The following is a 24,669-nucleotide window of genomic DNA, read 5'->3' on the forward strand; positions in this document are numbered from 1 at the left end:
CAACAACTCAGTGGAAAATAGTAAATATCCAACAGTGACACCTGTGGGGACAACATTAGCTTAGAGTGAAATGGCATTTAGAGCATCTTTAGGTTCTGTAATTGTGACATACTGTATGTCTGAATGAAACGTAATATCCTGTATCCTGTATCCATGTATATATGTACATTTTTACATAATACCCTATAACATATACAACAGAATGGAAATAGCCAAAAACTGAAAACATGTCATTTCACTGAGTGATATGACATGTTATGCTACTATACTGCAAATTATATGGAAGGAGAATATAAACATACCATATGGTCCAGGGGTAACTGCAGGCCTCTTCCTCCCTGTCATCTTCATCTGCCTCCTCCTGATCACTCCCTGCCTCTGTCCCTGTCTCTTAATCTGCGGTCAGCTGCCCCCCCTTACCCCCCTGTAGATCCGCCCCTGCCTGCATCTCCTTTCACCCACATTTTTAGATCAGGAGGAGGAGGGTGAAGGAGAAATGAATTTAAACCTCAAACACATTCTTTAGAAATGTCAACAATGTTTTTGCCAACAAAAAATATTTTTGTATCCGTGCAAGTGGCACGGCATGTGACGACCCCTCAAACCACCACAACTAACTAGCCCATCAAATGCATGTCACAAATACAGAATAATGAGGTCAAGTAACTCGGAGAAATTAATGTAATGAATGAATGTAATGAGGTCGGCCTATTTCCTCAATATATCCTTCCACCATTTGTCAGATTGTAATAAAAACATCCTCCATACAACATAAAGCGGTATGTGTGTCACTGTGTATTAGGGTGCAACACAGTGATGTGAGGTGGGAGGACCGTGGAAATAAAGCTGTTTGAGAACAACTCGGAATGGGCAAATAGAGAACACTGCCAGCCCTGTTGGCTGTCACTTTTTCTGGCTTCTCTCACTAATAAAATTCTGCTACAAAGCCCTCAAGTGGGAAATACTACATCTATATTTAAAGTAAGCTTCAACTGATCTATATATGTATCTAATTTACTCACATTAATCTAGGAAATTATTTTTCTGTAACTTCTGAAGTGAGTAGGAAAGAGTCAAAGTTGCTGCAGCAAACCTCTTCTTTGTGAACTGTTTGTGCTCCTGACGGCAGCCATCCACATCCCAACACAAGGGATTAAAATGATTTGCTCAGGCACGGTTTAGACTTGTTTTGGCTTTTGCAGAGGCTGGATTGCATTTGGGATGAATAGGGAGGCGGCTTACCACTCCATATGCGATGGTGTCGCTGTACATCCTCATCTCAGGGTAGATGTTGACCAGGTACCATCGGAAAGTTTTACACTGCAGCCTCTTCCTCAGAGCCTTCCTCTCAGAGATATCGCCAATATCAATCCCTGGGTCCTGGGTTGAAGCAAACAGCCACACATAAAGACACACACAGACAGACAGACAGAGACAGAGAGAGAGAGAGAGAGAGAGAGAGAGAGAGAGAGGAGGAGAGAGAAGCACACAGATGCACATCATCAGCACAACATCGATTAACCACAGCTAGTGGAAAAGCAAATCAGATAATGAATGGCTTCTGCAGGTTTTTTTTTCCTGAAACCAACTGTTCCATTCCAGCTGCTACATCACAGTCAAACTCAGGGCCAGTCTCATGTTACCGGTGATAGAAAGTATTAGAGTACATTTACTCAAGCACTGCACTTAAATTGTAAGGGTAGGCTATTTTGAGGTTTATGCTACTTAATACTTCTACTTCACTGCATTTCAGAGGCAAATGTACTTTTTACTTTACTTTTTTCAGATTAACATTTTACATAAAAAACATGCTTATACATTTACAGAATACAATACATTGTTAAGATTAAAGCAGTGTTTTTTGCCTCTAACATTCTCACATGGTTTCATTTACATAACTCTTTGAGGCCCAAAGAATCAAATGATCCAATATTTCACAAATAAAAATTACAGATGTGTATCAGAACTTTGTTTTCTCTTTTTCTCTCTCCCATTGATCATTTCACAACCCCTTTGGAGGTGTCTGAACCCTAAGTACTGGACCAAACCAAACATACTGTATCTAAAGTAGATAAACTAGCTCCACCTCTAGCAGCTACAACAGTAAAATGCTTCATGCTGCACCAAAACAATCAAGTAATAACGCCATACATAATAATATAAAGTGTCAGTCATAGGGGCACATTTTATGCAGAATGAGTACTTTTACTCTTGATACCTTATGTATATTAAGCTGCTAATGTACTTTTACTTAAATGGATACTTCGCCGATTTTAAACCAGCTCTTTGTCATCTTTGTGTGGGAGAGTGTTTAAATGAACAATGTTTGGCTTCACTCCGTGGCGCCAGAGCAGTGGAGGTCTGCAGAGATCTGCCGAATGAAAACGAGCTCCATGCACTGGCGCTACGGAGGGAAGCCAGTTCATCTAAACACACTGCCCACACTGCCATGACACAGAGCTGGGTTTAAATTTCAAAATATCTCTTTATGTAGGAATTTAAAGGCTGTATTTCCAGAGTGTGATATTAGTAGTTACTGCCCTATGTTGCCCGCTGTATATTATGTAATGTCACTGATGCCTCTCTTGAATCAAAAGCTTAAGTGGGTGCAGATGTTGCAGACATGGCTTTCTGGTACTCAAAAACATCAAAAAGTGAACTCAAATGGACTTCATATGAACACTGACACAGTGTTGATTTTTACACTCTCAGAGGTAAAATTAACAATGACTATATTGCTGTGTAGTTAATTCAGGGGCTAAAGCTGGGGCTAAATTTTATGCTTCTTGAGTACAGACTCTGTTAAACGCCTCATTATTGACTGAATGAATTGCCTGCAGATGTTCATCTATTCATAACGTGGATTTACATATTTAAACAGATTATGCAGGAGAAGAAAAAAAGCTTCAGTGAGCAAACATTTGACTTAGCCTTTGAGGGATGCTGCATTTAACATAAGACGATGTAGTGCGGTTATTTACTTTAATTTGCTGAATCCAGGTTAAGATCAATTGAAAATCATCACAAATACAACCATAAAAGAAAAAGGCAGCTTGCAGCATATATGTTTTGTCAGTTAGATTCATGTGATTCTGCAAACTGGGAGGCATTTCGTACTTTATAAGTTGTTGTCAACACTGCAGATCTCATTATTCAATCCGTTCAATCCGAATAAAAGAGATTCAAAAGAATGAACTGATTGCATTTCTGCTGAAAAAATACAAAATTGAATAAAATTAATTATGTACATCTCATTTTTTTGTTCACTTCATTTTTTCTTTCTGTATAATTAATTATTTTGCTTCATCCAGAGTTTCTTTAATACATGTTTTAAAATGTTATTGTCGTCCTATGTATCAAATTTCTAAATGTCTCTATTTAGACCATTTTACTGAATCAGGCCATTTTGTAAGTAACAAGAGATCATTTCATTTTGAGGCTTCTGAAGGTGTCAGGGTCCTGATTCAACTAAACATCTGGGGTGGGAAGAGTACCGCTGATAACACTAAACACCTAACCCTGTGACATTTGGATTAGGTGGCTGCATTCTTTTTCAAAGGAACAGATTGGTTTAATCTAATAAACAGATTTTTTATTTTAGCTCAGATTGTATGTCCCCACCAAGGTTATAATCGTTAACGAAAACAAACGAAATAACGAAAACTAGGTGGGGAAAAAACATTGTCGTTAACTAAAATAAAAATAAAAACGAGGCATTACAAAAAAACGATAACTAAACTAAAACTGTAATGTCTGTTTGCAAAACTAACTAAAATAAAATAATTGAGTAAATGTCCTTAGTTTTCGTCTTTGTCGATGTCTTTCATAGAGCAAATAACGTTATAGCTTTCCGACAATAACATTTCCCATAGACATGTATAGTTTCCGACTGGGAACCCAGCAATTCCGACATTCCATGTCAAATTGAACACAACATGTCCGTGCCCCTCGCCTGGCATCATGGCGGTACCAAAAGTCGGAAGAAAGCGGCAGTCCTATTTGATTATGACTGTGTCAGATAAAAGCAACTTTGGAGTGGAAAGTGGTAAAATATGTGGACAATTTATTACAGGGAAAAATACCACGAATTTGAAAGTATATTTGAGAAGCGCACACAAGCTAGGAGGCTAACCTAGCTTACCTTAACAAGGTAAAGGAGAACACAAAGCCCCCTTTCCCCGAAACAGAAGCTAACCCCGGTACAGGACATGGATGTATGGATACAGGGCCAGGCAGCAGGACAGAGACAACAGCAGGACAGAGAACACTACAGGAGGGCTTTCACCGGCGACCCGATAGCTGGTTAGTAAATATGCAGGAACACCAAAAGCGGGAGGAAGCGTGGGTTAATATGTGTATTAATACTGGGATGTCTACACAACTGTCTGAGTCGATTGACTTCAAAAAGTTTGCCGTTTTACTCGAACCAAAGTTCAAAACACCTGTTCATGTCTTCTTTAGTCTGTTGGCTATTTAGGTTTTTTTCCTGGAACAAGTCACTTACACATTTTGCACTTGTGTGGCGTCTTGTGTAGACTGTTTAGATATTTATGACCATATGTAGGCTACATTTTATGTACTGGTGTTATTGTTGAATACATTGTGAATACATATTTCTAAAATTGTATGTATGTTGAGTTATTATTACACAATACTTTTTCTGACCTTTTTGAATCCCCCGACAAATAACCCATATTACAAAAAAGACTAAAACTAACACTAAAACTAATAAAAACTAAACTAAAACTAAGCATTTTCAAAAAATAAAAACTAAACTTAACTAGCAAATCCGCTTTAAAAACTCATTAAAAGTAAACTGAATTTGAAAACAAAAAGTCAAAACGAAATAAAAATAAAAACTAATGAAAAATGCAAAACTATAATAACCTTGGTCCACACACGTCCAAATATGTCCTACTCCCAGAACACACTGCAATAAAAAGGTCCCTTAATAGCGAGCACAGCTCAGAATGCTCTTCCACTAATAATAGCCTAATGGGCAAAAACACATTTCTCTATACTGCAGCAGTAAAGTGGAATAATCTGCCCACAAAACTTAAACTGAGCAGAGCATGTTAAAAGTGGCCTCACAGAAATGGTTACAAACCACCATGTAGCATATTCAATTTTGGAGAATTTAACAAATTGGCAGCGAAGATGACAGCTTTTACTGCTGTTAGCATGTAGCTACTATAGTTAGAAGTGGACACTAATGGAATATAGCAGCACTTACAGTACGCAGATAAGGCTTTTAAACCAACTACTCCATAACCAGAAATGTTTTAGGAGTAATGTTACCCGGAATTGGGGAGAATTTAACCACACTGGCAACCAAGATGACAGTGTTTACTGCCGTAGCATGTAGCTACATGCGACAATTTTAACACAACAGTAACTTCAAAAAACACTTCAGTAGTTCCTGCCTGAAGCAGACAACCAATCATAGAAGTCTGGCTTAGAGTTGTGTAATACTTAGCCGAGAGTAGAAAAAAAACTGGAGCGTTCAGAGCAGTTGGAAATCTGAACGTTTTAGCTCACGGTGATTTCTCTAAAATGCGTTTACCTCGTTATAAGTTTTGGCAACGTTTTACATTAAAATCCGACATTATGACATTGTAGATAAGACAGAAAATATGGAAAAGCATAATATGTCCCCTTTAATACATGTGATCTGTGACTTGCACTTGTTAGAAAACAACATAATTAACTTACCTCCATGGGAATATTCCAGGCCATGTACACATGGCTTTTAAACTCATCCATCCAAACTTCTGCAACTCTGAGGGCGTTTCGCCGCACATGAGACGTCAGATCCTCGGTATAGGGTTTATGAGCACGCTCTATGTGGGCGATTCGAGCACAAGGCAGGACCTCAACACTGCCGCCACATTGCCACACCTGGTTTTTAGACATTACAAATACAAAGAGAGTAGAAAATCAAAGTTACACAACACACACATCTTTCAAGACTTTGAACCACGGGACTCCCTGTGGTGGGAAACGTTAATGTCCCAGTGCCCAGGAGGAGCAGCCCGAGTCCTTGATGACTAAAAGCCAGTGTCACTAACTCCTCACATAATTTAGACCTCTGGGAGCCTCGAGACCCTGGTGCAGGGATCTCTGTAAACTTTTCCCTGACTGTGATACCTCTATCCAGCAAATGGTGACAATAAAAGACTGCTCCGTGAAGTAGTATTAGTATATTTTTAGTGCATGTGATGACAATTTCTGTAGGTTTGCAGCAAAATATGTATGTGTAAGTTTTAGTTTTATGTTCTCAGATCACTCAAAGAAGCAAAGAACAAAGAAACCAGTGCAGTTGCCTTTTTCATACTGTGCATTTTGATAATCGCTGCTTAATTACATAAGAAGTCTTTTCTATACTTACCTCCATACATTTAAAGTCAACATGTACTTAAGTATTGGTTATTCAGCCCTAATCGCCCATATCAGTCATTAACATTTCAATGTTTTTGTCATCTTTTGATTAACATTTATACATAAAAAAGGATGTGAATGTCTGAATTACAAAAAATTTGAAGAGAACTATACAAGAATAAAGGTTGGAAGGAAATGATTTAGGAAATGAATTAAGCCGTACAATGCTGCTGATTAGTATCTGAAGAATTTAAATGGTATCGCAAAGCAATTCAAAGACTCAGCAGAAGCAATGAAGATGTGCTCTTCAGTTTACATGCTCACATTTGTATGGGGTCACCAAAGGAGATGTCACTATCAGAGTTTGTAGAGGATCCTCAGTAACCACTTAAATGTGCTGAGCTTAACATTAGTCCAGGACACCCGGCGCTTTAGTGTGAAGAAGGTTGAAATCATCACACTGTGCTGTTATGTGAGGATCAAATAGTGCAGCTGACATCCTTCCTGTGTTAGTACTGGGTATTAAAAGCAGATGTGGCAATGGCCTATTGGTGTGTTTTCACTGACAGTTATTCAAGAGAAAGTTGCCTTTTCAGTCTTATAAAAAAAAAAGTCTTCAAAAGGTTGCTTATCAATTTATTCTGCAACAGTAAACCCTGACCCTATCGGAGGTCTCACAATTAGAATACACAGCTAGGAATTAGCTGAGCAATATGTACATAATGATCATACACGCTATGTATTTACACACATACACACACTTGATTCAAGGGGCTTTGTTGTTAACAGGCAGCAGGATAAGGCTGAACATGTGCAGTATTTCTACAGTGAGATTTCTCTGGGAGGCCATTGATCAAAATGAATCAATATAAGAAGCTATATGAGGAACATTTTGTATAATTTATTTCTCCAATTTTAAGATGGACAAAGAATTGAGCTTGTCATCTCAGCCAAGTGGATATTCTGTAAGTAATACTGAATTAGAGCATTATGTGGTATTTAAATTCAATGCCTCAAGATAAACTGGGTAGTTGTGGCAGCTGCGGTGGTGTCCTGGCATCACAGTCAAACTTCAGATTACTGACTGATATTCTTATTTTTGTGCTGTTTCCAAAAGCAGATCAGTGAAATAATTTTAACATGGAAAATATTTTACAGCAATTAAAACAAAGAAGCAAGCGGCAACCTCCGGCGCTGAAAAATGAAGCCAATGCGGAAGTGCGAAAAACTGCAGTTCATCGAGTAACTACTTGAGTCTGGCTCCAAAAGGGAGTCAATCTTCATAGACCCCAATGTTGAAATGCCCAACTTTACAGTAGAATTAAACATGTTCACAGCCTGGTACAAAAAACGGTTTTAGCTAAGTTCACCCTTCATGACAACAATGGCTATTGGCACATTACTTTGTTACATTACGTTATTAACTTGGCCATTGAAATTATATTCAGGTTTAAATGTATGCATAATTAAGGATGTTCCGCTTTCAGTGACAGGTGGGCTGCCGTCACAGGAGGTGAGCATAGACTGTAGGCTTCATTCAACCCACCTCAGTTCCATCCACGATCTACCTCTTTGCCCATTTTTGGATTAGCTGACATCAGGCACTGCCAAGATGGCGACGGCCGGAGCCACATACTTTGAACTTCATTTTGGATCTTCAGAAACCTATGGGTGACGTCACACAGACTATGTCCATATTTTATACAGTCTATTGTATTTAGTCATACTAAACTAACTAAACTTAAACCTGATGATGGCACTAGATGAAAATTTCAGAGCTCACCAAAGTTATTACAATTGATTCTGAGGGGAACATTTATGTGTGTACCAAATATTTCATGGCAATCAATTCAACAGTTAAGTCTGGACTAAAGTGGTGGACCAACCCACACTGCTATTCCTAGAGCAGTGCTGCCAGCTTGCTAACAATTAACAGAGTAATTGACAACAAAAATAATCAGTTAGTCTTATCCCTACGAACCCAACTAAACACATGACTTTGAAGATTTGTTCAAGCTGAAACGCTGCAGCGAAACATTGGAACAATTGTGCCATCACTTTCTAAAAGCCACAGTCAATTACAGCTTGTATGCAACCTCGGCCCTTCCATTCTTGTCAGTGTTTTTCTGACAATGAAACAAATTTTGAATACATTTTTTTGCCTGTGTGGTGCCCCACTAAGCACTAGTCTGCTGCCTTTTATCAAAATGAATCTCAAGAAATGGGTCATTACTGTAAACAAAGAAGTCTGAGTCTTCCATTACTATGGAGGGCTGTATTGTTAGTCCATTGTTTTATATCTATGGTTATTCCATCCAAAATACAACAATTGTATACAGCTGGATATTCCTAATTGTGCACTCCCCATGTAACCCACCATCTAAATTGCATGCATGACTCATGCAATCTGTTTTCCAGTGCACTGCCGAAGCGAAAAGCACGGCTCAACTACACCACACTTTACTACTGGTGGCATGATCTTGGATGAGAGGCTCCATCTCAATGCTGTCAAAAGTTGTATAATAGCAAATTAGGTTTACAAAACTTCTGACACTTTGTCCATACCATTTAGGGGGCAGTATCATACTTTACCCATTTTGCGGGTACAAAAAATCCAATCACCACTCCACCACTTTTGGTCTACTTTGTGTTATTAAAAGTCAGGTCCTTACTTCACTCAGTCTCCCTGACTCCCTGGAACAATCTCAGTCAGGACAGCACAGCCCTTATAAACTTAAAAACTCATCTCCTCAAGAAATACCTCACGTCACCTGCTCTCACTTGTACTACACCGATTTTTGTGCCACATTCTCCTGCAAATATGATCCTGTCTAAATCTGATCTAGCTGTTTTTCCTCTAATTTCTTTTTGTAGAGCTTTTCTGGCAGACAAGAGGTCTCACATTATAGCAGTGTTTGTTTTGATCTATTATCAGGGCACCATCAGCCTGAGCCTAAGCCCATTTTACTGCTGCCTCATCATAATTTGCTTTGGATAAGAGCAAGAGCTAAATACCTTTAATGTAGATGTAATGCAAATGGAGGTGCTTTATTCATTGTTCTGTCTATTGCGGTGCCAGTTACCAAGCAGAACATCTAGTGGCGTAAAGTGGATTTTGATGGGAGTTCACAAAATGGACATGAAGCATACTATTGATGCATTGTTATGGTGCAGCAATATGTCAAATTAAATTATAGAAAAAAACTGTTTTAAACGCAATGATTAGATTCTCAATCTACTTTATTATTTCATGAACGTTTTGCAACCTCGGTTCGCTGCCTGTGCTCCACACAAAATCTATCTTTAGAGTGTCAAGCACCCACCCCCTGCAGGCTTGAAAGGCGGCTGCAACACTTTGTGTTTTTCTTCTTCCCGAGGAAGAGCAGCAGCTTTAAAGGCTGTTTTATGGTTCTGCGCAGGCTCCACGCAGAGCTTTCGCCGTAGCCTACGTAAGTGGACTGATGTTTATACTTGTGCGTCGAGCTGGCATGTGTGTGTGTGGGGAGTGTGTAGAGCGAAGGAGAAGTGAGAGAGTGACGGCGATTAGCTTTGGAGCGAGTACCGACTCTAGAGTCATAGTGAGACAAACAAAGTGTCTCCCCTGTGTTTTCTGACCAAGGTGGGAAATCTTTAGCAGGAAAAGTTAACCCTCTCCTTGATTTCATGTTGTTTATGGAGAAGGAGAACCAGGAAATTAATCAGTGAGGGCCAAACATTACTGGGCCTTGGGACAAAAAGTTTGAGAAAGGCTACTTTAGAATGATGCCAGTATATAGCATGTTTTAAATGTTTTTTTTGTATTAAAATGAGTTAGCTGAAAACAAGCTGGCTAAAGCTGATAAAATCTGCTAGTGACAGTTAAAAAACAATGTGAATATTGAGTGTTAAATCTGTCACTTTTATCATTTTAAACTGCATAATGCTGTATATGCAAGAATGTCAAGTTCAACAAGGCGTAACAGTAACTAAGGTGGGTGGAATCGATTTGTTACCCCCTCATTACCATATTATTCATTCGTTACCCCATTATAACCTTGGATATTTTTGCCCATTGTTACCCTTTTACAGATATTAAACCCTAATATTATCAAGTTAAAGTGATTCCCTTTGTACATGATATTATCTCAAAATTAACTCATTACCAAGCTTTAACCTTAAGTGCTACCAGGGGCGTCGGACTAGGGGGGAAAAAGGGGACTGAGTACTAGGGGCGCATTCAGAAAATGTCACAATTCGATTCAATATCTATTTTAAGGCTCACGATTCAATTCAAAATCGATTTTCGATTAAAAAAACGATTCACAGTATGTAAATGTAATTACTTTTCCCACGTGATTGCAGTAGACATACAATTAAACTTTTTTTTTTAAATTGATTTTTGGAATTCTATGGATTTATTTTCAATCGGTAGAGTTTGAATCGCGATTTGAATATGAATCAATTTTTTTGCACACCTCTACTGAGTACCCAAGGCCCTCATGTGAGGTGGGCCCAAAAAGATGCTAGAATGAATAGCTGTGGATGCGGGGAGGGGCCCATAGAAAATAACTTTCTACAGGGCCCAGAATTTTGTGCTAAGCCCCTGAGTGCTACTCTCACAAATGCATTCCTCAAAAAGTATTTTACAGTCTATTTTACAGTCACTACAGTCCCTATATTCATTGAATAGTAAGAGTACAGTATACATTAGTTTCCAGTCCTCTCTGATAGAGTGCTATGGGATGCTGCGTCTTAATCAGGCTTGTGAACTCGAGACACCAGAGGATCCAAAAAAGATGACAGGGTCTCGTTTCAAGCTGGGCGGACTGATATCTGGAGAGAGTTTATGCATCAGTCATGCCATGAGTCACTGCATGGGATGGGATATGATGAGGTATGGTGCATTTTAATGATAAAGAATGTGCCCCTTTATAAAAGCTGACAGACATTTGAATGCCACTAGATGTAAGGATATGATAGAAGCATAGCATCTTTTTTTTTAATGATTTTTAGCATGATACCATAAGGAAAAGGACAAAAGGGGTTCAGTTTTTCTAATAGTCTGCTCAGTCACTACATCTAAAACCAGGTCAGTATCTTTGGGATAAGGCAATTAAGCAATAGCTCATGACAGGCTGTGGTATGTTGTTATTATATCACAGCTAAGGAGTTGTATGGCCCGGCCGATTTTCAACCAGCTCTGTTTCATGACAGTGTGTTTGTGAGTTTGTTTTTCTAATGTTTTTTCCTCAGACGTGGAGTGATCAAAAACATTTTGATTAAATACAGAAATCTAATGAAAAATGGCTACAAAACTGGAGTCTAAAAAGTTAATGCATATATGACCCACACCTCCTTTGGTACTGTAGTATAAAACATGTTATAAGCAGACCTTGCAACACCTTGTTGATGATAATTGTCAAACTATGATAACTAGATAAATGCAACAGAAAAAGAAACCTGACAGGATAAGCAGAACCTCAGGGACTTTTTGCAACCATATAGCTCTGTGATTTATGCTGCTATTGGACATTTCTGTTTTCATTTCATACCTGTCTGTGTATCTGAAGGTATCTGCTTTCATCTCCCTGCACCACCTCTCCTGTCCACAAGAAGCCCTAAGTGATTTTATAAAAAAACACCCTAATATTTCCCAATGCATTCATTTCACATTTCCTCAGTATTTTGCGATGATAAAACCCTTTACATCAAAGCACAGACTTACTTTTAAGGTAAAGCTAAGCTTCCGTTTTTGCTGCCTAGAGCACAGAGTTGAAGCAGTGCAGACAATTGGCATAGAGTTTCCACTGTATGTGTATCAACTCGCTCTGTCTGCTGTCTGAAAAGGAGGAGTACCTTTCCATCCTCTACAAAAATGCTGACTCATTTACAGACATTCCTAAATCAACTTGTAGAGGAAGCAAGACACAATACATCTTCACCACTGTCCTTCAGTCTCTGGAAACACAGTCAGGATGGTACAGAGTTACACAAGTGAAGTATTTATAGTATGAGGGATGTGTTTCTTTAACTTGACAACATCCATGACCAATAATTGATCTGAGTTATTTCCCATTATGTGCTGCTAATTTTACATATTGGTCTCATATTTGAATTAACAGAGCACTCTGAGAGACCGGACCTCCACCAAGGCATGCCCTATCTCACAATGTTTATAAAGTGTGAATTCTCTCAGTTGGGATCTCATTTTTCCAATTATTCCGACACCACATCAATGCAGCACAAATGCCCTCTCGCAATGTTAACAAAAGTGAAAAGTAATTTGTGTATCTGCTCCGTAATTCGGATTCGCTCCAAAATGCCTAACCCTTCCACCAAGTTTCATGAAAATCGGGACAGTTGTTTTTCCGTAATCCTGCTCACAGACAAGTAAACAAACAAACAAACAAACAAACAAACAAATCAAGCTGAAAACATGACCTCCTTGGCAGAGGTAAAAAAAGATGTAATGGCAATCTGGTCCAAGAAAACTACAATAATCATCAGACTGTAAGTCTAGATAAACTTTCAACTTCCTGCAGTGTTAATATCCGACAAGGCTACTAAATGCAACAGAGCACTGTATGCCAAAACAACCAGACAACAGTTTCTTTCCACATCTCACGAACAGTTGAATTTGACATGTGATGTTAGAAAACAATACCTTCAATAACAAAAACCATGTTATAAATTATATGTATTACCGTTGAATATAAACATTAACATTTTATTGACATATTAACATTATTCTGAATGTAAAACTAAACTGTAGACATGTATATGTACATGCAAATACAGTACAGTATACAACCACCTACAGTATGTAGCCTACATAAAGTACCTTATTACCCATAAAATATTTATTCCATAAAATGTTCTCTTTACACTCCTACGCAGTCTGCCCTTTTTGAGACCCTGTATACATACAGTAGTTCATAGTAGTATTTTGACCTGTAGACATTATATGTTGTTGTCTATGTGTTGTTTATGTATATATACAGTATATTCTCCTACATGTCTGTACATAATATCTATTTCTTTATGTATGCTTATTTCTGTCTTTCTGTTGTGCTTGTTTTAGCTGTATGTGTGTGCATCTTCTTGTACTTTGTTCTTAGTACTGTGTGTGTGTACATTACATTAAGAGCCACTGGAGTCAGATTCCTTAAATGCCTCAACATACTACATGGCCAAAAAAAAGCTGATTCTGAACAGAGCTGAAAAAGCTTTACATATAGCACAAGAGCTAATACTAAGGTCCTTTTATTTGTACTGTATACTGTTGGACTGCAGGCAATAAAATAGACAACATCATTTTATATTCTATCTAATAAATGATGACATTGATGAGAACATTCTTTGCTTTTCTTTGTCTTATATGATAGTAAACTTAATAGGTTGGGTTTTGAACTGTTGGTTGGACAAAATAAAAACAAATTTAAGACACTGGGCTTTGGCATCTTGTAAAAGGCAGTTTTTTTTTCCTGACATTTCATAGGCCGAACGACTAATCTATTAATCAAGAAAACAACCATCAGATTAATGGATAATGAAAATAACTGTTAATTGCAGCCCTACAATAAACCTATTTAGAAATGCTACTCAATCCTTCTATACACCACTTTAGTTCAACAGAAAATAGCTTGACAATCAGCCAAGCCTTAAAATTTAGAGTTGATAATCATGGTCCCCATATGACATTGTGTCTGACTGTAGAGTTCTTTAAATAATTGCTGTGAGTGTTGAAAAGAAATTTCATTCTTCTCTATTGTATGTGGGTTGAGGCAGAAGTCTTAGAGACAGACCAATCAAACCAAAACTATTAGCATGGCTTGTTACCTTGAGAAGTGAGAAGATATGTTTTTTGTAATTTGGCTAACTGACCCTGTAAATCCTAAAAAAAAACATTGTTGATTGTTAAATTGACAGGGCAAATTGAGCCAGGCTGCCGGTGTCGAAGGTAAGTGTACATGCCCATCCAACATCCTTTATTTTTGCTGACCCTCTCTTGGCTCTGAATGTTGCCCTTGAACATACATCACTAATGAAGAATAAATGCATAGAAATGTAATTTGTAGGAGACAGGGCTGAAGTAATCCATGCAGACAGCCATGTGAAGAGTCATAGCCTTGAATTATTAATGTACTACTTACCATCACATCCCATCTAACTAAAAACATGGAGTTTTCTAGAAGGGTAGAGATGTATATGAGTTTCTTGATTGGTTGTTTGTGTTGTCTAATTATCCAGGGGCTGTTATATTAGCCTAACTAGCCTTATTCTTGTTGTCTTATTCTTATTGCATCATATAATTAAAAAGCTGACTCTTGCTGGACTCCTTTAAGACAACCATAGTTTTACAAGCTACTGTATGATTGACATACTTCTGAATTTAAAACTAAAAGAACAATACATTCTTTGTGATTAAAGTTCAAGATTGGATATTTTACATAAATATCCACTATTCTAAATCTAGCCTAAAACTCCAGAGAGGAGTGTGTTGTTTTTTTCCAAAGTGCTTCTGTGATTGCTGAGTCTATCTTCAGAAGCAACACTTTTTTAATTTTTTTAATTTAATTTAATTTAAAAGTATCTCTCACACATCTGTACTGGGGAAATCCCGCCGGTTGCAACCACTTGCAACTGCAGAGGCGCTTATTGCCAACAAATTTAACGCCTGCAGTCTGAACACAAGTTTTCTGTCTTGATGTGAAACTAAACCCACTGAGAACAAAACATCTTTTTGACTAGGGACTTGATTTATTTTTCAATCTAAGTAGCTTCCTTCCTCCTCACAAGTGTTATCATCAGCAGAAAGCGGTGTGAATCTGAGACAAATATTCAAAAGGTTGGCAAATTATACACACCTTCCTGCACACAGGATAATACCTTCTGGGGTGAAACATTTCACACAATAATCAAGCAAGTTCTCTAGCTACACAATAACCTTTATAAGCACCTAATACATAAGACCATTAGGTATTTTTATTTATTCATGAAAACACTAGATTTTGTTCATGCTAGCAAAGAGTCCAATTTGGAGCTACATTTTTATACTTGAACTTAAATATTGCCCTGCACCTGTGTGAGTTTTGCAGAGTATGTGGCCTACTGCAATATGTTTATTTGAGATGGTGAATATGTAAATGCATATCCACTTTCATATCACAATCTCCGGGAACCATCACCTTATCGTGGTGGAGAGGTTTGTGTGTCCCTATGAACCTGAGGGCTGTGTTGTCTGGAGCTGTGTGCTCCTGGTAGGGTCTCCCAAGGCAAAGTGGTCTCAGGTGAGGGGCCAGACAAAGAATGGTTCAAAAATCCTATGAAAAATCGAGGAAGGGATGAAGTGACCCTGCCCGGAGGAAGCCCGGGGCCCCCGTCTGGAGCCAGGCCCAGATGGAGGGCTCGTCAGCGAGCGTCTGGTGGCCGGGTTTGCCACGGAGCCCGGTCGGGCACAGCCCGAAAAAGCTACGTGGCAGACATCCCTCCATCCCATGGGCCCACCACCTGTGGGAGGAACCGCTGGGGGTCGGGTGCGCTGCCACATGGGTGGCAGTGAAGGTCAGGGGCCTCGACGGACCAGACCCGGGCAGCAGAGGCTGGCTCTGGGGGACGTGGAATGTCACCTCTCTGTGGGGGAAGGAGCCGGAACTTGTGCGGGAGGTGGAGCGCTACCGGTTAGATCTGGTGGGGCTTACCTCTACGCACAGTCTTGGTTCTGGAACCATACTCCTGGATAGGGGTTGGACTCTTTTCTTCTCCGGAGTTGCCCAGGGTGTAGGCGCCGGGCGGGTGTGGGGGATACTCACAAGCCCCGGCTGAGCGCCGCTACGTTGGAGTTTAACCCGGTGGGACGAGAGGGTCGCCTCCCCTACGCCTGCGGGTTGTGGGGGAAAACTCTGACTGTTGTTTGTGCATATGCACCAAACAAGAGTTCAGAGTATTCGGCCTTCTTGGAGACCTTGAGTGGAGTCCTGCATGGGGCTCCAGTTGGGGACTCCATAGTTCTGCTGGGGGGACTTCAACGCGCACGTGGGTAATGATGGAGACACATGGAGAGGCGTGATTGGGAGGAACGGCCTCCCTGATCTAAACCAGAGTGGTTGTTTGTTGTTGGACTTCTGTGCTAGTCATGGATTGTCTATAACGAACACCATGTTCGAACATAGGGATGCTCATAAGTGTACTTGGTACCAGAGCACCCTAGGCCAAAGGTCAATGATCGATTTTATAATCGTTTCATCTGATCTGAGGCCATATGTTTTGGACACTCGGGTGAAGAGAGGGGCGGAGCTGTCAACCGATCACCATCTGGTGGTGAGTTGGGTCAGGGGTGGGGGAAGACTCTGGACAGACCTGGTAAGCCCAAACGGGTAGTGCGGGTAAATTGGGAACGTCTGGAGGAGGCCCCTGTCCGACAGACTTTCAACTCACACCTCCGGCGGAGCTTTTCGTGCATCCCTGTGGAGGCTGGGGGGCATTGAACCCGAGTGGACAATGTTCAAAGTTTCCATTGCTGAAGCTGCGGTGAGGAGCTGTGGTCTTAGGGTCTTAGGTGCCTCAAGGGGCGGTAACCCACGAACACCGTGGTGGACACCGGTGGTCAGGGAAGCCGTCCGACTGAAGAAGGAGTCTTTCCGGGATATGTTATCCCAGACGACTCCGGAGGCAGTTGCAAGGTACCGAAGGGCCCGAAGGGCTGCAGCCTCTGCCGTGAAAGAGGCAAAGCAGCGTGTGTGGGAGAAGTTCGGAGAAGACATGGAGAAGGACTTTCGGTCGGCACCAAGGTGCTTCTGGAAAACCGTTCGCCACCTCAGGAGGGGGGAAGCGGGGAACCATCCAAGCTGTGTACAGTAAGGATGGGGACGCTGTTGACCTCAACTGAGGAGGTAATAGGGCGGTGGAAGGAGCACTTTGAGGAACTCCTAAATCCGACTAATACGCCGTCTATGGTAGAGGCAGAGCTGGAGGATGAGGGGGGATTGGCATCAATTTCCCTGGTGGAGGTTGCTGAGGTAGTTAAACAACTCCACAGTGGCAAAGCCCCAGGAATTGATGAGATCCGTCCAGAAATGCTTAAAGCTCTGGGTGTGGAGGGGTTGTCTTGGTTGACACGCCTCTTCAACATTGCGTGGAAGTCTGGGACGGTGCCTAAGGAGTGGCAGACCGGGGTGGTGGTTCCCCTTTTTTAAAAAGGGGGGACCAGAGGGTGTGTGCCAATTACAGGGGTATCACACTTCTCAGCCTCCCGGTAAAGTCTACTCCAAGGTGCTGGAAAGGAGGGTTCGGTCGATAGTCGAATCTCAGGTTGAAGAGGAACAATGCGGATTCCGTCCTGGTCGTGGAACAACGGACCAGATCTTTACTCTTGCAAGGATCCTGGAGGGAGCCTGGGAGTATGCCCAACCAGTCTACATGTGTTTTGTGGATCTGGAGAAGGCGTATGACCGGGTGCCCCGGGAGATACTGTGGGAGGTGCTGCGGGAGTACGGGGTGAGGGGGTCCCTTCTCAGGGCCATCCAATCTCTGTACGACCAAAGCGAGAGCTGTGTCTGGGTTCTCGGCAGTAAGTCGGACTCGTTTCAGGTGAGAGTTGGCCTCCGCCAGGGCTGCGCTTTGTCACCAATCCTGTTTGTAGTATTTATGGACAGGATATCGAGGCGTAGTCGGGGTGGAGAGGGGTTGCAGTTCGGTGGGCTGGGGATCTCATCGCTGCTTTTTTGCAGATGATGTGGTCCTGATGGCATCATCGGCCTGTGACCTTCAGCACTCACTGGATCGGTTCGCAGCCGAGTGTGAAGCGGCTGGGATGAGGATCAGCACCTCTAAATCGGAGGCCATGGTTCTCAGCAGGAAACCGATGGAGTGCCTTCTCCAGGTAGGGGAATGAGTCCTTACCCCAAGTGAAGGAGTTCAAGTACCTTGGGGTCTTGTTCGCGAGTGAGGGGACAATGGAGCGGGAGATTGGTCGGAGAATCGGCACAGCAGGTGCGGTATTACATTCAATTTATCGCACCGTTGTGACGAAAAGAGAGCTGAGCCAGAAGGCAAAGCTCTCAATCTATCGGTCAGTTTTTGTTCCTACCCTCACCTATGGTCATGAAGGCTGGGTCATGACCGAAAGAACAAGATCCAGGGTACAAGCGGCCGAAATGGGTTTCCTCAGGAGGGTAGCTGGCGTCTCCCTTAGAGATAGGGTGAGAAGCTCAGTTATCCGTGAGGAGCTCGGAGTAGAGCCGCTGCTCCTTTGCGTCGAAAGGAGCCAGTTGAGGTGGTTCGGGCATCTGGTAAGGATGCCCCCTGGGCGCCTCCCTAGGGAGGTGTTCCAGGCACGTCCAGCTGGGAGGAGGCCTCGGGGGAGACCCAGGACTAGGTGGAGGGATTATATCTCTAACCTGGCCTGGGAACGCCTCGGGATCCCCCAGTCGGAGCTGGTTAATGTGGCCCGGGAAAGGGAAGTTTGGGGTCCCCTGCTGGAGCTGCTACCCCCGCGACCCGACCCCGGATAAGCGGATGAAGATGGATGGATGGATGGATATCACAATACAATAAATATAACTGTATGCAGGGTAGAACGAACCCATTAATAATAAGTTATCAGAGGGACATGCCTAAAGAAAGATTGCCCACTGATAAATATGAATTCAGAGATATTGGGACAAAAAGCTCAGAAAGAAATGTGAAAAACTAAATATTAACGGGATTAATATTGCACAAAGCTCATACTGTACCCAAAACCTGATCCAGCAGCTTTGCCATCTACTAAATCTGTCAAATTGGATCCATCCTCTCTATTGGGATCCATGTTCGAGCTTTAGTATTCACTCTGTGCTACTGAATCTCCCATCCAGAGGGTGTCTTGAAAAACTCTGCTGCAGCCACACTGTGTTCACCCTCATCCAGTCCTCCGATATCACTCCCCTCCTGCAAACAGCAATAAGACCGTAAAGGAAACCACAATCCCTCTTTGTTCTTCCTTTCCTCGGTTTCTCTAGCCAGTCTTAACTTTTCTCTATGGTGAAATTATTTCCCCAGGCCAATTAGAAACCGCTGAGCTCTCAACATCAGCTCCATCTTTTCAATAAATCAATCAAGTGTTTTATGACTATAGGGTATAATTTTGCCTGGTTTCAAATTGAGTTAAAAAATCCAAAGAAAATTAGCTGGTATGGTCAAATAAAATACAGTACTAGGGAATTATAATGTACCTAAAATAAACCATGGTACCCATATTTTAGTCTCTTTCATTTAGTTACTTGTACTGAACTGTAGTAATGTGGTTAGTGACTCTGTAGTTAACTATAATTATTATGTAGTTGTAATACAGTAACAACAAGCTTCATTTGTATAGCACTTTCAGAAAACAAAAGTTATTAATGTGCTTTAAAGTAGGACAAACAAGGAACGGTAAAAACATAATTTGGTAAAATGAGGTAGTATGGGTAGTATGGTTTAAAAAGTTAAGTTATAAGTTCAACAATGTACTCTGGAGCTCTGCATGTAAAGCCTGGTAGGTAATTAAAACATTCACTTCTAAAACTAAGCCAAAATGAGCCAGAGTAATGAAGCTCATCAGAGTCAAATGTGTGGACTGTTGTTTGTTAGAAGTCTGGAAGCTCATAGCCGTTTACTGTTAATATGACTCTTAATATAATATTGATTCTACATTAGAGCAAACATTAGAGCAAACATTGTCATATTACAAGCACCCTTCTGGTTACTGTAAACCATTGTTTTTAGGATTAGGAATGGTTCAAATAGAATGACTATATTTAACTATGCTGATTTTATATTGCACAAAGCGGTGGTATTTCTTATTGGGCTACATTACCATTCACATTACCTCTGTTGGACAAAAGACTTTCTCATTGATTGTCCTGAAACTCAATCAGTGTTCATCTACAATTACAGACTCAGAGTCATTATGGTATAACTTTTGTCCTGTATAATGAATTTGCGTGATCCTAGCCAATCTTCTTAGGTACACCCGCACAACAAACAATGATCTTGTTTTATTTACTCTGTTCTAATATAATTGCGAAGTGGGAGAAGCTGCTAGTTCCGGAATACAAACGAAGGAAATCAACAAATCTCCACCCCCAAAAACAGGGATCGGGAACAATTTTTAGATTAGATTAGATTCAGGCAGATTCAGACAGGTGGTGCATAGGCAGGACAAGAAATATACTGCAGTGTTATAATAGCAGAATAAATATGGCTATGTAATATGAACAATGTATAAACAACATGTACAGATATGTGCAATGTAGTAGCAGTGACATTATAATACTAGTAATAATAATAATATAGATATATGCAGTGTATTAGCAGAATATATAATAAGAAAAACGGAATAAATACGGATATTCTGTATGAACCATATAGACAGATATATACAGTATGTACAGCTACGTGCAGTGTGGTAACATTATAAGAGTAGTAAGAATAAGTATGTGCAGGATGAATAGTATGAAGAGCAGTAGAATATGGCTATGTATAGGTGTAATTACAGTATGTACATTTGTAAATAAATAGAACACTATGGGTGGGATAGGTTAGTGCAAATTGTCCGTGTGGGGGGGGGGGACTTAGTAGGTTAATTGTCACCAGGATGCAGAGCAAGAGTTCAGCAGGGTGACAGCCACAGGAAAGAAGCTTCCTCTGAACCTGCTGGTACGGGTGCGGAGAGACCTGAAACGCCTCCCGGACAGTAGTGTGGTGAACAGACTGTGGTTGGGGTGAGAACAGTCTTTGATGATGCTGCGCACCTTACGCAAGCATCGCTTGCCCTGGATGGCCTCGATGGAGGGGAGTGAGGAACCGGTGATGTGTTGGGCAGTTTTCACCACCCTCTGCAGTGCTTTCCGGTCATGGGCAGAGCAGTTGCCATAACAAACTGTGACAGTTGGTGAGGATGCTCTCGATGGTGCAGCAGTAGAAGTTCACCAGGATCTGAGGAGACAGGTGGACCTTCTTGAGTCTCCTCAGAAAGAAGAGAAGCTGGTGAGCCTTCTTGATCAGGGTAGAGGTGTTGAGGGTCCAAGAGATCAGAGATGTGGACACCCAGAAATTTGAAGCTGGTGAAACGCTCCGCCTCAGTCCCGTTGATGAGAATAGGAGTGTGTGTGCTAGCTTTAGACTTCCTGAAGTCCACAATGAGCTCTTTGGTCTTCTTGGTGTTGAGAGCCAGGTTGTTGTCAGTGCATCACGATGATAGGTGCTGGACCTCCTCCCTGTAGGCCATCTCATCGTTGTTGCTGATGAGACCTATCACCGTAGTGTCGTCTGCAAACTTGACAATGGTCTTAGAGCCTAGTACAGGTGTGCAGTCGTAGGTGAAGAGGGAGTAAAGGAGAGGGCTCAGCACACATCCCTGTGGTACGCCGGTGTTCAGGGTGATGGTTGAGGAGGTGTGATTATCTAACCTAACAGACTGAGGTCTGTTGGTTAGGAAGTCCAGAATCCAGTTACAGATAGAGGTATTGATGCCCAGTTCACGGAGTGTGGTGATCAGTTTGGAGGGGATGATGGTGTTGAATGCTGAACTAGAATCAATAAACAGCATTTTCACATGCTTGCTACTACTTGCTATTGTCAAGGTGGGACGGGGCAGAGTGAAGTGCCGCAGAGATGGCATCCTCTGAGCTCCTGTTCTGATGGTAGGGAAATTGGAAGGGTGGTAAGCAGGTCTTGAGTTGGGCCAGGACCAGCCTCTCGAAGCACTTCATAATGATGGGGGTGAGTGCAACTGGATGGAAGTCATTAAGGCTTGTTGCAGTGGAGTGTTTTGGCACAGGCATGATGGAGGTGGTTTTAAAGCACGCAGGGACAGCTGCCTGGGCTAGTGACAGATTAAATATGTCAGTCCAAACCTCAGTCAGCTGCACAGCACAGGCCCTGAGTACGCATCCGGGGATACCATCAGGACCAGCAGCCTTGCATGCATTAATCCTGCTCAGTGCCACACAATGAGTGCTATTGAGACACACAATCCTCTTTTCTGTACATCGCGCTATATTTTCATCTTTTTTTATTTCACGCCATTCTCTCATATCCCAAATCCTACTCATTTTTCTCATAACATTTGTGCAAACTTGCCACATATGTGATTTTGGAAAAAAGATAACTCTTAGAAAACTGTTGTTTTTACTGTAAACATGGCAATTATTTCTGTTTCTCTACATGTATTTATTTATATTACATTTTTACGAACTTTTTGCACATTGACACTTAAAATGTATTTTTAATTTTGTATGTCTACATTAGTGTATGTACTATGATTGTGGTTTTTATATAAGCCCTTACAGGTTTCTACCACAGCCCCCACCAATTTGTTTTTATGTTCTGTGAAACAAATAAACTAAACGTATACTTTCACACACAATCCTCATTTTCATATATGTATATCGTGCTATATTTTATTTATGTCTTCCCATCTTATCTTACATATTATTGTCATTTTATCTTAGCTTACCTTTTATATGACTAGTGCTCTTTTAACGGCGACTAGAGTATTTTATTGATGAGCTGACCCGTTTTCTTGTCAAATACATTTCATTGTGACCCTGTCCTAACCTACATGTGACGAATTATATTTGAAACTTGAAATTGAAACTTGTTGTGTGTCGTGCTGGACCACATCAACCCTGGACCCTTCGGAGCCTGAAGCTTTAGGCCGCTGGAAGTTTCCATGGTGCCAGGCTGTTCAACCCAAATCAGGGTTGGGGTAGAGAAAGATCTCTTCTCTCAATGAACAAGAAACCATGGGTCCCACACGTTTAAAAGGTCATAATAGAAACTAGAGGTGTAATAAATTATCCAATCAACCGCGTGTGGTTTGAAACAATTATCTTCTCAAGTAACTACACTTTCAGAATACAGCTTAAAATCATTGCAAATACTATCTTGCTTGGTCTACATAATAATCTGATACAAAAGGTTGCCTTCATTTTAAAGGTAGATAAAGCAGTATATTCTTTACAACACTTTCTATCAAATTTGAAAGGTGCAAAAAACATAATTTATTTGTTTGCAACAGATCATCAATTTTGAATGTGTGGATGAATTGTTTTTAATTGGTTGTTGATCACATTGCACAAGTTGCCAAGGTCTGATGAATGAAAATGTGTCAATGTGAAGTCTTTTATTTTTCTGTGCTATCTGTGATTTTCATATGGCCTTTTAATATACAGAGAATAATACACATTGTTTATATTGAATAAAAATTGCATGCTAAATATTTGGGCGAAATCTGACGTGTAAATCATTACTTTGACGGTAATGGTGTTTTATTGCCACAAATACTGTGCACAAAGCCCATCTCATAATTGTTTTTCATAGCACTCAATGATCCCCATTTCTCAACACAACCTTCTTGGCACTGGTTGAGAGTGATGATGTCTGTTTCGGTGTTTTTGAGATGCATTGTTCCACGCCGGCTTCACTGGCACAACACCCAATATTCACAGGTGTTTTGGGAAATCATTTGTATTATAATTCTGTTTCAGGGTCCTGTCCAATTTGCTGTCTCTCCCACCGTACAGTCTGACTTGAATGATCACTTCACAAAAACTGTACCTTAGGTTTGCTGCACGTCCATCTCAAAAACACAAATCAACACATTGCGACTTGAAGCTCAAAACAGACAGCTGGTACTTTAACTGTGCTGGGTTTTTACAATGGACAAGGATCACGCTTCCCAGGATTATCTTCCAGCAATTTAGTGCCACAGATGGCATCATCATAAATTCCCTGTATTCACAAGGTTGGATAGATTCTCAGGACTAAAACATGTGGAAGTGCAATCTCTCCTCTGCAGACGTATCCACCGGCTTATTTATGTGTTGTGCTCCCTCATGCTGCCTCCATTACTGCTGTGGTAGAATCAAACAAATGCATTCACTGTCAGTGAAACCTTAGATATTTGGGTTGATCAATTTAAAATTGCTCCCTTTCCGACAGATGTAAATGTAAAGTTTTTCAGTCTCAAATCAATTGGTTATGACAGCTTTTGGGGAAAAAAGCATTAGCCAACTGTTTTGTCCGACCTCCACAGACTGGAACCCTTCACCCAGATTCATCTAGGAAAGTGTACAAATTCTACATTCATACACATTTACTGTATACCCATAACATATAGTGACAGCACTTTATAAGGCATAGGGAAAATAACACTGGAACCACTGTGTTGATGTGTAGCCTTCAAAATAAAAGTCTCTGCTTAATTTACATATGATTTTACAGGATTTTCTAATGCCCTGTTCATAATTTAGAGCAACAACACATACACCACTACGGTTACATAAAAGG

General features: G+C 40.9%; 1 protein-coding gene across 1 annotated transcript in view; it reads right to left on the reverse strand.

Annotated features, from left to right (window-relative positions):
* galnt18b (UDP-N-acetyl-alpha-D-galactosamine:polypeptide N-acetylgalactosaminyltransferase 18b) overlaps positions 1–24,669 on the reverse strand; it is a 98,498-nt gene that overhangs the window by 12,218 nt on the left and 61,611 nt on the right. The window contains exons 7-8 of the mRNA XM_078248347.1: positions 5,713–5,898; positions 1,243–1,380 (exon numbers count right to left, since the gene is read on the reverse strand). Of these exons, the coding sequence (XP_078104473.1) occupies positions 1,243–1,380; positions 5,713–5,898 (324 nt within the window). The remainder of the gene's footprint in view (positions 1–1,242; positions 1,381–5,712; positions 5,899–24,669) is intronic.

Source organism: Sander vitreus, chromosome 1 (genome assembly GCF_031162955.1).
Source record: "Sander vitreus isolate 19-12246 chromosome 1, sanVit1, whole genome shotgun sequence".
Taxonomy (NCBI): Eukaryota; Metazoa; Chordata; class Actinopteri; order Perciformes; family Percidae; genus Sander; species Sander vitreus.